The sequence below is a fragment of the Protomyctophum bolini genome (genome assembly GCF_963924005.1).
Source record: "Protomyctophum bolini genome assembly, chromosome: 3".
NCBI lineage: Eukaryota > Metazoa > Chordata > Actinopteri > Myctophiformes > Myctophidae > Protomyctophum > Protomyctophum bolini.
The window spans coordinates 23,750,951-23,766,871 of NC_137864.1; the positions used below are offsets into that span (position 1 = coordinate 23,750,951).

Below are 15,921 nucleotides of genomic sequence, written 5' to 3' on the forward strand. Positions count from 1 at the left end.
ATTACGCTAGTTTTGTGGATTAATTTACTTTTAATGTAGTGCCCCCCACAAAATGACCAGAACTACTTAATATTCACCAAAACCAGAGCAGAACTCCCACCATGGGGCGCAATCAATTAATAGTTGCAATCACTATATTAATGGCAAATTCTGAACTATCCCTTTAATCTGAGAAAAAGTCATTCCTGTTGCATTGACAGGGCTCTGTCAGCAGGGGGAGCTGCTAGAGCATCAGTACTCTTTTTCCATCAGTCCTCTCAGGTTAGTCTTGTCAGGTCATAAGTTTGAATCTTGGAAACTACTATGGATATTGTGCATTGACCTTCATTAAGTCGAAGCCACAACATACACATTCCCATGGTTTTTAAACCACACAATCAGGTATAATGCACCTATTCTTTGCTTTACTCCTAAATCTGCATGTAAAAAAACCCCACTTAAAACATAACTCAAAATCACCTAATTTAATTGAAATGCAATTCTGCAGTTGGTGCTCACTTATATTTGTGTATGTGTGTGTGTGTGTGTGTGTGTGTGTGTGTGTGTGTGTCTGTGTGGGGGGGGGGGGGGGGGGGACGACGACAAGCAACAGGTAGGACTATCGACTGTTCAGTCAGTCGACTGAACACAGGAGAGAAATGGTGATTAGAAGGCTGGCTGTAAACGATGACAAGTGAGGGTGGCGGTCAGGGACTCCTCTCGTCTGTCTAACAAGGCAGCCTATTTTGGGTCCTGTATAAATCATTATTAGACCAGACAGCAGACAGATCCCACCATGACTCATAGCGCTCAATTGTCCAACTGTGCAGAAGCAAATATTAATGTTTAATGTTAAATGTTCAGATTTATAGCAACATTTGCATCACATACGGATTCCAGTATCACAATTTAGCATCCATCGACAAATAGATAGGTTGGTGGGCGTGTAGGTAGGTAGAGATCGGTATTGATGGATAGATGGATAGATAGATAGATAGATAGATAGATAGATAGATAGATAGATAGTCTTCCCCTTTCAGTAGAGGTCATCTGTGTAGTAGGAACTACTGCACCAAGTTCTTCAGATGCACACCTATAGTTGTAAGTCTATACATCTCAGTGGCCGCCACAGGCGACTGACTGAGGGGGCGGGAGGGCCCTCACACTTTTTCTTGCTAAGAAACAAAGCTGTCCTGTGTCGCGGACTCCAAAGGGATGTTTTAGAGCCGACAAAACTTTGATCTGTGTGCTCATATCCTAAAATGTAAACATAACGTGCCTGCATGCGTTGACCCTGATGAAGGCGCATGCAGGCCAAAACGCATTGATCATTTTTTAACCCTTGTTTTTAATCTTCATGAAATAAAGGATTTTTCTACTATACACAGAGCTGCCTTGGACCCTCTTTAAAGTTTGCCACCTTTAACTTCTTACCTCCTTCCACATTGATTTTGACTCATTCAAGGTATAGAACTTTTAAAGAACTTACATGTATGTGCTGTGCCTGCATGTGTATTGTTAAACAGGTTCAAAGTGAAAGTGTCCCACTTGATTATACTATAGAAATACTGATGTGCGAGGTTCCATACAGTACTGCAACATAGCACTTTACCAAAATGTATAAATTATTTGACAATACTGCTGTAACACTTAATCTGAATGTGTACAGATTATTCCTCGCACCCTGACAAATAATTTACCCGCTTTCTTTTCATGTTCAAATGTCCCAGTGTCCCAAACATACTTTATACATTTGTCACAAATTATCCTTACTGGTCTTATCGGTTTTTAGACTTTAGTGGCTGTGAAATCTGTGTTTTTGTCATCTTGTGCCTGTCGGCTTGAGATGCTGCCTAGCCTCCAGCTGGGCTGCTCGCACTTACACACAGACAGGAAGGCCGTTCTGTAGCTGCTGTTCATCCATCCGTACAGGATGGGGTTTACACATGTTGAACACATGGCCATGATGTGGAAGGCAGTGAAAAGCAACTTGAAGTATTTCATGTCGAGGACGTTTCTGTCGATGTCGATGACGAGCTGAAAGGCGTGCAGTGGCAACCAGCTTATGGCGAACACCGCCACCACCGTCACCAGCATCTTGGTGGTCTTTTTCTTGCGCCGGTGACGGTCGTTCCGCCCAACGGGGCTCACGTGGTTCCTCAACTTATTCCAGATGCGGATGTAGGCGAAGGAGTTGATGGCCAGAGGCAGGCAGTACTGAAGCAGGAGCATGGTGATGCTGTAGATGGTCCCGTCTTCCCTGTCACTTCCTGGCCACTTCTCAGTACACACCTGGATAGACTGCCCCGGTGAAAGCTCAAAGGTCCCGTATTCCCTGAAGATGGCTAGCGGACTGGCCAGAAGGGCACTGGTGGCCCATGTGAGGACGATGACCACGACACATACGTTTTTGGACATCTTGGTCTCGAGGTGGTAGACAATACATCTGTGACGATCCAGGGCGATAACATTCAGCGTGATGGTGGACACATGCACAGCCATGCCTTGGGCACAGGGCAGCAGGAAGCACAGCACCCGGCCAAACTTCCACTCCCCGTACAGAGTGTAGACCAGTGTGAACGGCAAACCCAGAGTGTTCACCAGCAAGTCGGCTACGGCCAGGTTCACAATGAAATAGTTGGTGACAGTCCTTAATGTTTTAAACTTGTAGACGACATACATCACCAGGGAGTTTCCTATGACTCCAAATAATATGATTGAGCTGTATGCAAGAATGAGGACGACTTGAACACCAACCAGTTGTGTGCTGTCCTCTAGTTCTAAATAGCCTTCGCCACAAAATGGGATTAGGACTGAGCAGTTGGAGGAATTGGCCACAAGTATAGAGTCCTCCATTTCAGTCCAGGTTCAGTTGACATGCAGTATCCATCGGTGACAGGTTCCATAAGTTGCACAATCTAGACCTATGGATATATGAACACAGAAGGCATATCCCCTTGTTTCTACTTGGTAAAATCAATTAATCATACTGTATAACAACATTTCAATTAGAGACTCTCAATACAAACCATAAAATGTCAAATCAACATTAAAAGCAACATAGTTCAAGATCATAGAGGAAAATGTGAGTACCGAATATGACAAGTATTGAACATAAAAACTATAACATGAAGCTGAAATATCGGCTTAACACTGCCCATGGGGACACATTTATTTTATAACAAAAATATCATAGGCTATTATTATTATTATATTATATTTTCCACAGTGATTTGATCTAAATGTTTTCCCAATGGGGGAAAAAACAAATACATGAGATAAAGACAAAAATTGCATAAATATCGAGAGCTACTTCAGAAATAGGCTATAGGCTACTGAGGGAAAAGGTATCAAATTGACATTGATGAGAACCATGCATGGATTTCTCCCAGTAGCAGCAGTTGATAAATACATGGATTCCACATGGTTCCAGCAGTGACTTCTTTGTAATAACATGAGGCTGTAATTTTAAATATTATTCATAAATGTATAAAAACAGCCATCTGTAATATGGACAGCAAAGATAGGCTACTCCCTATACTCCCCCGACTGTCATATTAATGGATTCATGTAACTATATTATTTTGGTTAATTCACAGGACTACTTTTCACCTGTTTTTGACAAACTCATATTCAGCAATCAAAGTCCTATTATGGTATGGCTTTTTATTTTTATTTTATTTTATTAGCCAGTTAAGTAGCTAGATTTGTCAATAAACTTCAGAAAATGATCAAAATATGACATAGGCTAACCTCTAGGCTAACCTCTGTTGTCTTCTGCTGCAAGCTGTACTATGTTTTGCTTTTAACTGTGTTTGTATAAACTGTTTTAACCTGTACGGCGACCTTGAGTGCCCTGAAAGGCGCCTTATAAATAATAGGTAATATTATTATTATTATCATCACCTATAGGTCTACATTTTTTTAAACGCAATTAGGGTTAGTTTATATGCTTTTAAATAAGATATTTTAATTAAGCATCTAAAAACGTGTTTCTATTGGCCAGACTAATAATGCACTTACCTCATCATACCCAGCTGCCAGAGAGAGAGAGAGAGAGAGAGAGAGTCCTGCGGTCGCTTTGCGTTCTTGATCTATTTTAGTGTGGTTCCTCGTAGGCTACGTCCGTGATTTTCAGGCAATAACCCGACCAAATTAAACAAGTCCCCGGGTAATGAATGATCGATGGCATCAACGGAGTCTGGACTTGTGCGCAGTGCAGCCTCCCGATTTTGGAAACTTGAAAAGGTAGGCTCCAGGCTGCATGTGTTAACCTGACCAGCGTGAGACAGATGAGATGAAGCTGAGAGGGGGCGTTCCGGGAAAAATATCCCACATGCCTTGGATCAAGAATAAGACATATGACTATCGAGTCTGACTTTTACTTTCGTAAACAAGTCAGACCCGATGATGCAAAGTCTTGACGATAGATTATTTTCCAATGTTTCTTTCTTTCTTTCTTTCTTTCTTTCTTTCTTTCTTTCTTTCTTTCTTTCTTTCTTTCTTTCTTTCTTTTTCTTTCTTTCTTTTAATAGCAGAATAGCTCTACAGTAGGCTAGCTATCAGGGTAAATTGGTGTGAATTTGGCTACAGTCAGGTGGGAAATTGCTGATTTTAATACAGTTCAGTTGGTGATTCAAGCATGGAATTTGGCACAGATGACCTTCATATCTTGGGTCATGACCTAATATTTATTGGTATTTGTTTCAAAAAGCTTTAGGCATATTTAGATAGTAAAATGCAATGTGAGTCTTGTGACATAGCTCTGTTTACACAATGCTGCAGGCCTACAGTCTCCAACTGTACATACATAGGCCTACTGCCCATTTTTTATTATATTTTGACACTTGCTTTGGCAATGTAAATGTTTTCTCATGCCAATAAAGCTCCATTTTGAATTTAATTTCATTCAATTGATTTCCCTCTGATGTTCCTATCTAGTCTAGGCCACTATAAGCTAAATACAAAGCGACATTAACAATACTGACTGAGAGGATAATTGCGACCAGCCTATATCTAACGGTAACATGTTGCTGATTCATATCAACCTGTTAAGCATAATAATTGCTGCTAATTGGGCTAATTTGATATCCAACATGTGGCCCTTGGAAATTGAGTTAATCCACCAGGCACCCAGCCCCACTGGTAAATGCCCCACTTCATCTCTGGTATAAATGCCAAAGATTGTATATTACAGAGAGCAGGAAACACTTGTCTAATAAACACAATTTAGCCGTAAATGACATTACGGCTCAAATGTTTAATGAGAGTAAAACAGAGGTCATAGTATTTGGACGTGCAGGGACACCAGGGATTTCTCCATACAGTATATTGTATTATACTTTGGTTGTTGCGACCGTAGCGTAGGTCACAGATTACTATGAAAACCTGCAAAACCAGTCAGTCCGTCAGTCTTGCTGTTCTGACATTCCAGATGTTGATCCTTCCCCACCCGTCCTTCCTCTTCGTCGTCTCCCTTTTCACTGATACCTGTCCATTCAAACTCTAGACGGGCCCACTCTCCGACGAAAATGAAAGCCTGGGTACCGAGGCTAGGCCTGCCCCAAAGTTATTAGCGCAGCCGCACCCGGCAGCCGGCGAAAACTAGAGTTCTCAACCATCTCAAGTGGCCCGAAAATGAAGGCCCGGCCCTACGCCCTAACTGGGCCCTAACTGGGCTGGCCTTACTAATTGGCACACCTTTTTCGCCCTATCCAGCCTGAAAAGGTCAATTAAAACGAAAGAAAAAAGGTCCATGGCCCTCAGTGCTTCTCGCCCTCAGGGCGTCTTACTGGTTTTATGTTTATTAGTTTGTAAAGTGTTTTTATTTTATTCTATTGTGTACTGTATAAATATATAAGAAGAAGTCAGATACAGTGGCAGTGTGTCAGGGTGGTGACTCTGTCTCTCACCCCGTTGTCGTGCGGTGCTATGTCATGCGATTTGAGCCTCTGCCTATGTAAATTGTGCAGCCTTTTATGGCAATAAATGTTGGTTATTGGAGCATCTCACAACACTGTAATCATTCAAGATAGATCTTGGGTTGCCAGTTTGCCAAAACTGTGGTTGTACTGTCTGGGACAGTGGGAAGCTCCCAGTGCTGATGAAAAAGAACATTCATGCTCACTGAGCTACCAAATAAATCAATAAATAAGAAAGACACCAAATTTCAATGATAGCATCTTCTGTGAACAAGCTCTACAGTATGTAAATATAATACACTGTATATGTGAGTCAAGTAACACCATCACTAGTATCGGTAACAAGTACTGATGCAAACAAATTGGTGGTACAGGGTTATGTAGAGTTTGAAGAGATGAGTTTATAGATAGCGGCAGAAGATGGGAAGGGGCCAGGAGGGAGCAGGGTCAGGACTGGAGTGATCTTGCAGTTTTGTCTGGGAGCTGATGGAAATGTGTGGAGGGAGTGTAGGGCTGGATCATATCCTGAAGGTAAGAGGGTGTCATGCCCTTACTTGGTCACCTTCTAGGTCACCGCCAGTGTTTTGAATTGGTTGTGAGCAGCAGGAATGAGCTGGCCAGAGACACATGGAGGGCCTGGTCCAGGCCAGGGGACCAGGTGACAGTGGGTTCTTGAAGGAAGATGAGAGGATTGCTCATTCACATCCCTTGCTCTAATATCTCTTATATCCCTTCTGTTACAGTATATTTCTGAAACTGCATCAGGATAATGTAATCTAAATATACAAGGTAGGCTTTTGCCCTGTGTTTTGATCCTGCCATGTCTGTGAAGTCTTAGCCTCGGTACCCAGACTTTTATTTCCGTTTGCATTCGGCTAGTGAAGTCTTTGAATGGTGCAGCAGCCTGAGGCCTACATGGGACATATTTATTTGGAACCATGCCTATGGCATTTAAAGGATGTGTCCTGTCAGGCCTGTTTTCTTCAGTCTAAGGTGACATTCACACCAGAGAGCTTTGCTGCGATTAAAACGAATCCTGCTGCGCATTTTCAGAAAGTGCACTTCGTTTGGCAGGTGTGAAACACATAAAAACACTGCAGTGTATTATAGCCTACAGAATATTCTGTCTGTCTGTCTGTCTGTGCGTGCCGTAAACATGGAGTGCTGTCACTGTGTGGGAACTGGAGAGTAGGGACTTTCATCTTGATAAACTTGTAAACATTTTGCGCTGCTGTCTGTTATATCAGTGCGCTCAGCGCTGTGCCTCCATGCCCAAAAGAACAGTGCGTGGCTGCGTGCGTATAGTGAGAGAGCGAGATAGAGAGAGAGAGGGGGGGGGGGTCCAGTCCCAGACGGCACACATGCACGTTATGAGTATAATTTTATCACCATAGATTTCACTGTGTATAGGCTAGTTTATGAATGGAACACATTGATAAAGGTCCCCCCTGCTGCGTTTCCAATTGCTGCTGATGACAGTGTGAAGGCAAACCGCAGCAAATTAAATATGCAAGAATCCCAATTTCTCCGTCCATTCGCATTGAGTCTACCGAAGTATTAGGTGGGAATGTGACCCAGGGGTCTTGTGAATCTAAACAGATCATCACAATCTGTATAACTTCACCTAGTAATCATTTGGAAATTTGCATTCAAACAATGATAAAACTGTTTCAGCACTTCAGTAGAATCCATTTATCTTAGTATAACCTAATGCATGCGCTTGCTCAAGGCCAATGCTAATGGTCTGAGCTGCCTGGTTTCTCTGCCTCTCAATTCATCACAATTACTGCCGTCGCTGCTGTGTCATATTTACCTTTCACTTTGAATAGAGTGCAGCCCACAGATGCAGTTTGTCTATTCTAAACTTGCCAGGGAGTTAGCAGACACCATCACGCCTCAGGTGGTATAATTGTAAGTGTTCACATTTGTAGATTAATTGTTAACAGTTGTGCTAGTTAGAAGATGTAGTCATTGTACTTTGTGGAAAAAGGATAAGGTGCCACCTTTGTTAGGCGTGTTACTTTGATATACACCCTCACAGTGAAGTCCCCAGTGTTAACAACACACATTTAATTTCGCACTCAAAAGCTGTGATCAATTATTGCGAACGCAGTGATTGCGAACGCAGTGAGCACTAACTATGAGACCTAGCAGAACATGTCTGTCTGTCTGTGTGTCTGTCTGTCACGCTGTAACCAGAGGGCGCAGCTGTATCACACACAAAACACACACACACAGTCACACACACACACACACACTGCGTTCGCTTCCCGCGTTTGCGCGTCTTACTTGTTTAATGAATCTATTAATTTCGAATTTACATGCACGCACACATACATACCATACTACAATATTGTACAATATTGAAGGGTATGGCCTGGTCAGCCTGCAATGACATGCAAGCTCTGGTCATCCCAGCTTAGTAAGATGTTAAAGGGGGCGACTGTGGCTCAGGAGGTAGAGCAGGTCGTCCAATGATCCATGGGTCGGCGGTTCGAATCGCGGCTCCTCCTGTCTACATGTCGAAGTGTCCTTGGGCAAGACACTGAACCCCAAATTGCTCGGGTGTGCTGGTTGGTACCTTGCATGGCTTCTGCCGCAATCGGTGTATGAATGGGTGAATGTAATGCCTTGGATAAAGGCGCTATATAAATGCACCATTTAACATTTTAAAAGTTAAAATATTTAGGACGACCGTTGAGCCGATTCTACTCTATGGCTCCGAGACATAGACACTTGAGAAATGGTTGGATGGCACTTACACCCGCCTTCTAATGAGAGCACAAAATCTGTCTTGGAAGAGCCACCCATCGACTAATCTAATATACGGCTATATGGTATATCGCTATAGGGACACAGGCGTCAGTAAGCAGGAACTGGGGATGGCAATGAAGGACCGGAAGTCTGGCGTGTTATCCACGATCACGACAGCGGTCGAAAAATGATGACAATATTAAATTAAAATATATTATTGCATATTACACATTGTAATGGTAAAACAACTTTTACCATTACATAATTTCTCTGTGATTTAACTATATGACATTCACCAATGCTGAACATTTCAGGATTGCCACCAGTGAGTCTTACCTCAGCACTTTACTGGAATGCCACAAGAGGGCAACCCTTTCCTTCATTGTTGGTTAGAGTTGATGAGTAGCCTTTTACTGGATGTGTATGGTACAGTGTGTATAGTACAGTGGTAGTATAGTAGCATGTAGTGTGCTTTTACTTGCACGTCACTCTGAGCTCTGATATCTGTGTTGAGCCCAAGTCTTTCTTCAATCCATACACCATGCCTCTCTCCAGGAATAGCTCCTTGATTGTGACAGAACAGCAGTGGTCCTTTATTATCCTTTATTGGTTTTTCACAGAGTTTTGATCGCCATCCTGGAACTGTTTCCGACAGCTAATTATGGATCTGTAGGAGAATCATGATATCAGCATGACTTCCTTTACATACACTACCATACAGAATCATGATATCAGCATGACTTCCTTTACATACACTACCATACAGAATCATGATATCAGCATGACTTCCTTTACATACACTACCATACAGAATCATGATATCAGCATGACTTCCTTATGGATCTGTAGGAGAATCATGATATCAGCATGACTTCCTTTACATACACTACCATACAGAATCATGATATCAGCATGACTTCCTTTACATACACTACCATACAGAATCATGATATCAGCATGACTTCCTTATGGATCTGTAGGAGAATCATGATATCAGCATGACTTCCTAATTATGGATCTGTAGGAGAATCATGATATCAGCATGACTTCCTTGAAGCTGCAGTAAGGAAGTAAGGAGTAAGGAGTAAGATTTTATTAAATAAAGTAAATAACAGAAGAAAATAGGAATACTGTATAAGGTCAGGTAATTGTGAGCAATATTGAGGATGCTGTGATGAGATCTGAAACACACAGTAATACTGCTCAGACCAGTTAGAAGTAACAATAGTAATAATTCTTAACTTTACATTTGTCCTTGTTAGCACTTTTAACACAATTAAGTTCCTTGCTGAAGCCATGCACACCACAGATCAGCATCAGGGCTGCATAGATATGGGCCAATGGGCCTTCAGCCAGAAGGGGTCTCCACCTCCAACTCACTTTTTATGATTTATTGTGAATCAGACCAGGCGCCCTATGAATCCTACAACTGGAATATATATAGGAAAACAAATACAGGAATTCAATTGTATGTGTTGTGTTGATTGATTGATTTAATTTGCTGGTGGAGTATTTACAGTAGTCATCATGGATAAGCCATTTTCTTTGACATGAGTGAGCAGATTGTACTGTACTTTTGGATCATGAACTGCCTTTTCTGATCATATTGATATGTAAAGTGGTGTTTTTGACTCCTTGGTGCTCTCCATGGTGCTGATCATCTGTTATTGCAAGTACACTTCATCGCTTATGCCTCTACTGTTGATCCTATATTATCCAAAATAATTTAAAATCGGAAAGTATAGGAATTTGTTTTTTCTAGAGTTTCTATCTCAGTCTACTGTATGTGTGTTGGGAGTGCATGTTAGTGAGAGCATGAGTTTATGCATTTTCAGTGTAGCCTTTCCGGTCTTAACAAGGCAACAAGAACAATCCCACAACTCACACTGATTTATTCATTTCATTAGTTAGTTAGTTTTTTTTAGTTAGTGTTAGTGTTAATATAAATGCATCTCTGTGTGTACGTGTGTACGTACGTCTGTAATCCATATACAGTAACTCGAGAACCGTTCGCCCCACCGCCAAATTTGCAACACGCGTTTCAAACCATCACAGATGGTGCCCGGTGTCAAGACCGTCGGACCACCGCTTGTCTAGAAACAGCAAAAGCCTCTGCCCGGGCTCTGGACACTTGGACAGGGCCCCTGCCCGGGCTCTGGACACTTGGACAGGGCCCCTGCCCGGGCTCTGGACACTTGGACAGGGCCCCTGCCCGGGCTCTGGACACTTGGACAGGGCCCCTGCCCGGGCTCTGGACACTTGGACAGGGCCCCTGCCCGGGCTCTGGACACTTGGACAGGGCCCCTGCCCAGGCTCTGGACACTTGGACAGGGCCCCTGCCCGGGCTCTGGACACTTGGACAGGGCCCCTGCCTGGGCTCTGGACACTTGGACAGGGCCCCTGCCCAGGCTCTGGACACTTGGACAGGGCCCAGGCTCTGGACACTTGGACAGGGCCCCTGCCTGGGCTCTGGACACTTGGACAGGGCCCCTGCCCGGGCTCTGGACACTTGGACAGGGCCCCTGCCCAGGCTCTGGACATCTCCATACAGTATATGGAGCTGGCCATACAGTATCTGATGGCAGTGTTGGAAATGTTTCTCAAAAACGATTACTAGATACTTTAAAAAGTAACATGATTACTTTACATAATTTATTACTCCTTGCCAAAAGTAACTTATTACTTTAAGCCTACTTTACTTTTTCTTTCTCATCCCCAGTAATTGCATATTTTGGATAATGTACAGACAAGTGCACATCGTTTCTGTATCGGCACTAGTCTAGATCTAGACCGGATTATCAGCCTGCAAAGGAACTCGATCCCAACCCAGACTCTACCATTATAAATAAACACTCAAGCCCACAGTGCCACCAAGGCTCGTGAAGATAATGAGTTACTTTTGGAAAATAGTAACACATTAGTAATATTATTACTCAAAATGTGAAAGTAATTTATATTACTAGTTACTGGAAAAGGTAATATTACTATACTTTAGTTACTTTCCAACACTGTTCGACGGTAACATCTTGACAGGAGTTGTGTTTTTTTTAAATCCACCTGTTGGTGGCGCTATAACCAATGTGAAAAGGGTGGAATATATTCCTCAGCCTAGTAGGAACGTCTGTGAAAGATTTCATGTAATTTGCCCGCTGCATTCATGATTTGAGGCTTTTTGTTCAAAACGGGCCAATCCTGCAAACTTTGAAAGCCAATGTTAGCCAATGAGGATGGAATATGAAATATCGGACAGATCCGTCTTAAACACATGACTATAGAGATACTGTGTAACGATTTGTGGGATCTTTGGACAGAATCTATTCTGGAGGTGTAATATTTAAAAAAAATCTGGAAGATTTGGGGCAGAGGTACATCGTTGGCATCCAGGGAGTGTCTGTGCAAAATTTGGCATCGATCGGCAGACGGATGGACGCACGCATACACACATTGACGGAGTGCAAAACATACTTTCTCCCCATGCCTTCGGCTATTGTGTATCCTCGCCATTCTCAGGGCTCTGAAAAAGTATACCTTTGTTTCAAAAAGCACCAATGAAGTGTGTTTTTATTACTGTAGTGGGTATTAACTTATAACTTTTATAAGTAAAGTAGCTACGGCTAGTTTCTTGAAAAAGAACAATGTTGTACATCTGTTTGTTTCCACAAATACAAATTTGAATGGGCGTAATTCAATCCTACAGTCATGAAACGTATTTACACAATATTACATCTCAATAATTCCCTCTAATCTTTCAATGGAATAACATTCAATCCCCCCCCTCCAAACCTTCATTGGCCTCCGCTATGAGGGAATGAAAGTCAGCGTGTTATAATGAAGCTGGTGTCATCAGCAAAAAGTATTGGAAACAACCTGGAGCAAACAGAAGGTAAATCATTAAAGGACATATAACATCAAATGAAACTTATTATTATTATATATTTTTTCTTTTTTCTATCCCCACAAATAATGAACAATCAGGCTTTCTTATCATTTATGGAAATTGCTCTCAGGAACAGCTCAACTGATTTGGTCATATGCGTGATTTCATCAGTATCACCCTACTTTCAGTTCCAAATTTTAATTTCCACTTTGTTTACAATGTCCGTCATTGTTGATTGTCCAAACTGTCATGGAATGGAAACAAGCCTGGGTTTATTTAACATCAGTATTATAATGACTCAAAGATAAAATAATTGCATATCAGCAATCCCCCACCACCTCAGGACATTGTGGTACTGCAGCTAAAACAGCTTCAGAAGCAGAAAAGAAATGCCCTGGACTGGTTATATCAGAGAGGTGATTGAGGCTCAACCCATTAGAAATACGTTTGAGGGACATAGACAATATGATATTAAATATTAAAAACAGTTTTAAAATGCATGTTATAGCTACTTTAATATATAAGAAATAACAAAGGACCCAAAATCGACCCCTGAGGGACCATTTACTGAAACATATTGTTCGTGATCAAATACATACCTCTGAAGCCATTTAAAAATGTGTCCTTGAGACCCATAGTACGTTTCTTTAGAAGTATATCATAATTGACTGTATCGAAGGACTTTGATAAGTCCATGCAGATGGACTTATCTCTGGCTTTATAAATATGATCAACAAGTTGCAGTAAAGCCATGTAAACCGTACTGGTGTTCATAAAGGATCGTCTGATTTTCTGATAGTTTGTAAAATAGCCAGGATCCCCAGATTTTAAAAGATGAATTATTTTAGCAACTTTCCTCTTCGATGTCTCCCTTTTCACTGATACCTGTCCATTCAAACTGAACGAACAAGTTAGCAGGTCAACAGGCCCGAAAATTAAGGCTACCTACCTACCTGGCCCTACCTGGGCCCTCATCAAACCCAGTACACTCAAGACACTGCCCCCACTGCCACCCTTATATGTCTCCATATATGGAGCAGCTGACCTGTTCTGACATTCCATATGTTGATCTGACCTCATCAAATCCTGTACACTCAAGACACGCTCCATATATGGCCAGTACAGAATTCCTTTCATTTATTAAGTAAGCCAATTCCCAATTCCTGTAGGGTCAGAGGGACATTTGAAAAGTTTATACTGGAGTGCCACTGAGGTGAGGCGGCTGCTTTTCAGTAAACACCTGAGGTCACCCTTGCAAAGACAGACTGGACTTGCCCCTGTGACCTGTCCCAATGACGTCATCATGAAGAGAACCCCTTGCTAATGCTTCAGCACAGGATCATTGACCAACCAGAATATCTACAGTAGCTAAAATGACCTGTGAAATGTTTCACTGCCATCTGTATTAATTTAATGGATCGACTAACACACAGTGCCATCTCCAGTGAAATCCTGATACTATGGAGCAGCTTATGAGTTCATTGACCAAAGGACTACAATAATCATCAGCGGCAGCAGTGCTCCCAGCACCACAGCCACAAATATCTTCTGCCTCCGTCTTATGAGCACTGCAGAACTTAAAGCCAGTAGCACCAAGCCTGTCAATGTGATCACCAGACTGGCGCCATCCTGGCTCCTGGAGATATTTTTCAAGGTACTTGCACCAAATTTACAATTTAACGTGCTCCTTGGCATTTTGGTACTCCAGAGTGTGTAGACCACTCTACACCACTGGTCGCCTGAGTGACGAATACCAGCGACATTGAAAACCTCGTAAGGAGGAATGAGCACTTGCCCCTCTCGGTCTATGGCTGAGTAATGTGTTATGTCAGCTCCGAAACAAGTATAGATCTCAAAGCAAGAAACACTACCGAAAGAATCCAGCAAGTCTGTGCTTGAAGAAGTCAAGATGAAGCTACCAAAGCGCATGTTTTTGTCCAGAACATTCTGATTAAAGGAAGCGTTACTCCTGTGATAGCTGGTAATGCACAGTGTTCGATTTGCCCTGAGTACTAGGATTGCATCAGAGAGGTAGAAGTAGAGATAGTGGTACTTAAATCCATACGTCCCATACTTGTGCTTCTTTGTTTTCACGGCTTCGTTGAAGTCATCCTGGAGATCTTGGAGTTCATCATCAGTGTGCATGTATATCGCCGTGGCGTGGTCATCTTCCAAATCCTTGTGGGCAGGTTTATTTGCTTTTTGTTCAGCTAGAGCCCAAGCGTTACTGAAGTTCTTATTGACGTGCCACTCGAATACGCCAAGCTCATGAATCTTAGCTGCCACCTCTGATCGGCATCCATTGTACATGTCATCGATGGAGTCAGTGGCCATATCCAGAGGCAAAGAATCATTCTGCTGCAATTAGAAACAGAACAGAACAGAACAGAAAATGCCACAGTGAAGTGGAAAAAGTAATGTATTATGCAGTTTATTATTTCAACATTATTATTTAATCAAAAACATTGTATCAATAATTCTCCATATTTAATATGTTTATGTTTTTCATTGAATAAATATTAATGCAGTTTATTTTATAATTACATGCCCAATAGAGGGACCCCAGGATGAATGCGGTTACATGTATTAAGAGCTTGTGACAAATAATAACAACTTTGCTCTCCATTGGAGAGCAAAGTTCCTTTTTCCATTTCCTGAAAACTAACATTTTGGACTTAAAAGGTTGTTTCGCCTGCTGTCTGCCACATAATGTCTGACTGTCTGTTAAGGGCTATTGAACTTTCAGCACACGTGTACATGTTTAGTGCAATGCATGTGTGTGGGCGTGTAACATAGCTCACCTCAACAGGTTGCTCATGCCACCAGAGTATCAGAAATGGGTCATGATATAATACCAGTGTCGTAACCAGCAAGGCAACAGTCGCAAGCGTTGCCCAGTTTGCCATTGACTTGCTCTTCGTACATTTGTCTCTTGTGCAGCTCCATGTCTGAATGGGAGAAATTGTTTTTTTATTATTATCTCATTAACAATATTAAGTAAATATTGAAACAAACCACAATCACAGGTTCTTAGTATTTTAAACTTGGTCCTTGCATTTCTTCATTTCAACTAATTGTACATGAAATACACACACACACACACACACACACACACACACACACAAGAAATGTTTTTCTATTCCCCACATGAACTACACACACACACACACACACACACACACACATGGAAAGGCGCATGCACACACGTTTAGCCACTATTAATGGACATGAACTATAAAAACACACATACGTAGGCTGTTTACATGAATCAAAATACCCTCAAATTTTCCCATTAACACAAACATAATGAATATGATCTTTACGTTTTTAGGCTTACCTTTTGACAGCCAAATGCAATCATTAGGATGGTGGTATTAGAGATTCTGAACT

The 15,921-nt window shown here is 41.9% G+C and overlaps 3 protein-coding genes across 3 annotated transcripts in view; 1 reads left to right on the forward strand and 2 right to left on the reverse strand.

Annotated features, from left to right (window-relative positions):
* Nucleotides 1-1,767: 1,767 nt before the first annotated feature.
* Nucleotides 1,768-2,835, reverse strand: LOC308312358 (neuropeptide Y receptor type 2-like; the record flags this gene model as incomplete). The annotated part of the gene is made up of 1 exon (XM_080758963.1): nt 1,768-2,835. The coding sequence occupies one exon, from the start codon at nt 2,833-2,835 to the stop codon at nt 1,768-1,770; it is 1,068 nt and encodes a 355-aa protein (XP_080615089.1).
* A 1,259-nt stretch (nt 2,836-4,094) lies between these two features.
* Nucleotides 4,095-15,921, forward strand: part of LOC308313184 (von Willebrand factor A domain-containing protein 7-like) — a 43,500-nt gene continuing 31,673 nt past the window's right edge. Inside the window, exon 1 of the mRNA XM_080760149.1 lies at nt 4,095-4,227. The gene's annotated coding sequence lies outside the window, so the exon portion shown is untranslated. The remainder of the gene's footprint in view (nt 4,228-15,921) is intronic.
* On the reverse strand, nt 14,002-15,477 carry LOC308312359 (GPI-linked NAD(P)(+)--arginine ADP-ribosyltransferase 1-like; the record flags this gene model as incomplete). Its single annotated transcript, XM_080758964.1, has 2 exons — nt 14,002-14,889; nt 15,442-15,477. The coding sequence occupies 2 exons, from the start codon at nt 15,475-15,477 to the stop codon at nt 14,002-14,004; spliced, it is 924 nt and encodes a 307-aa protein (XP_080615090.1).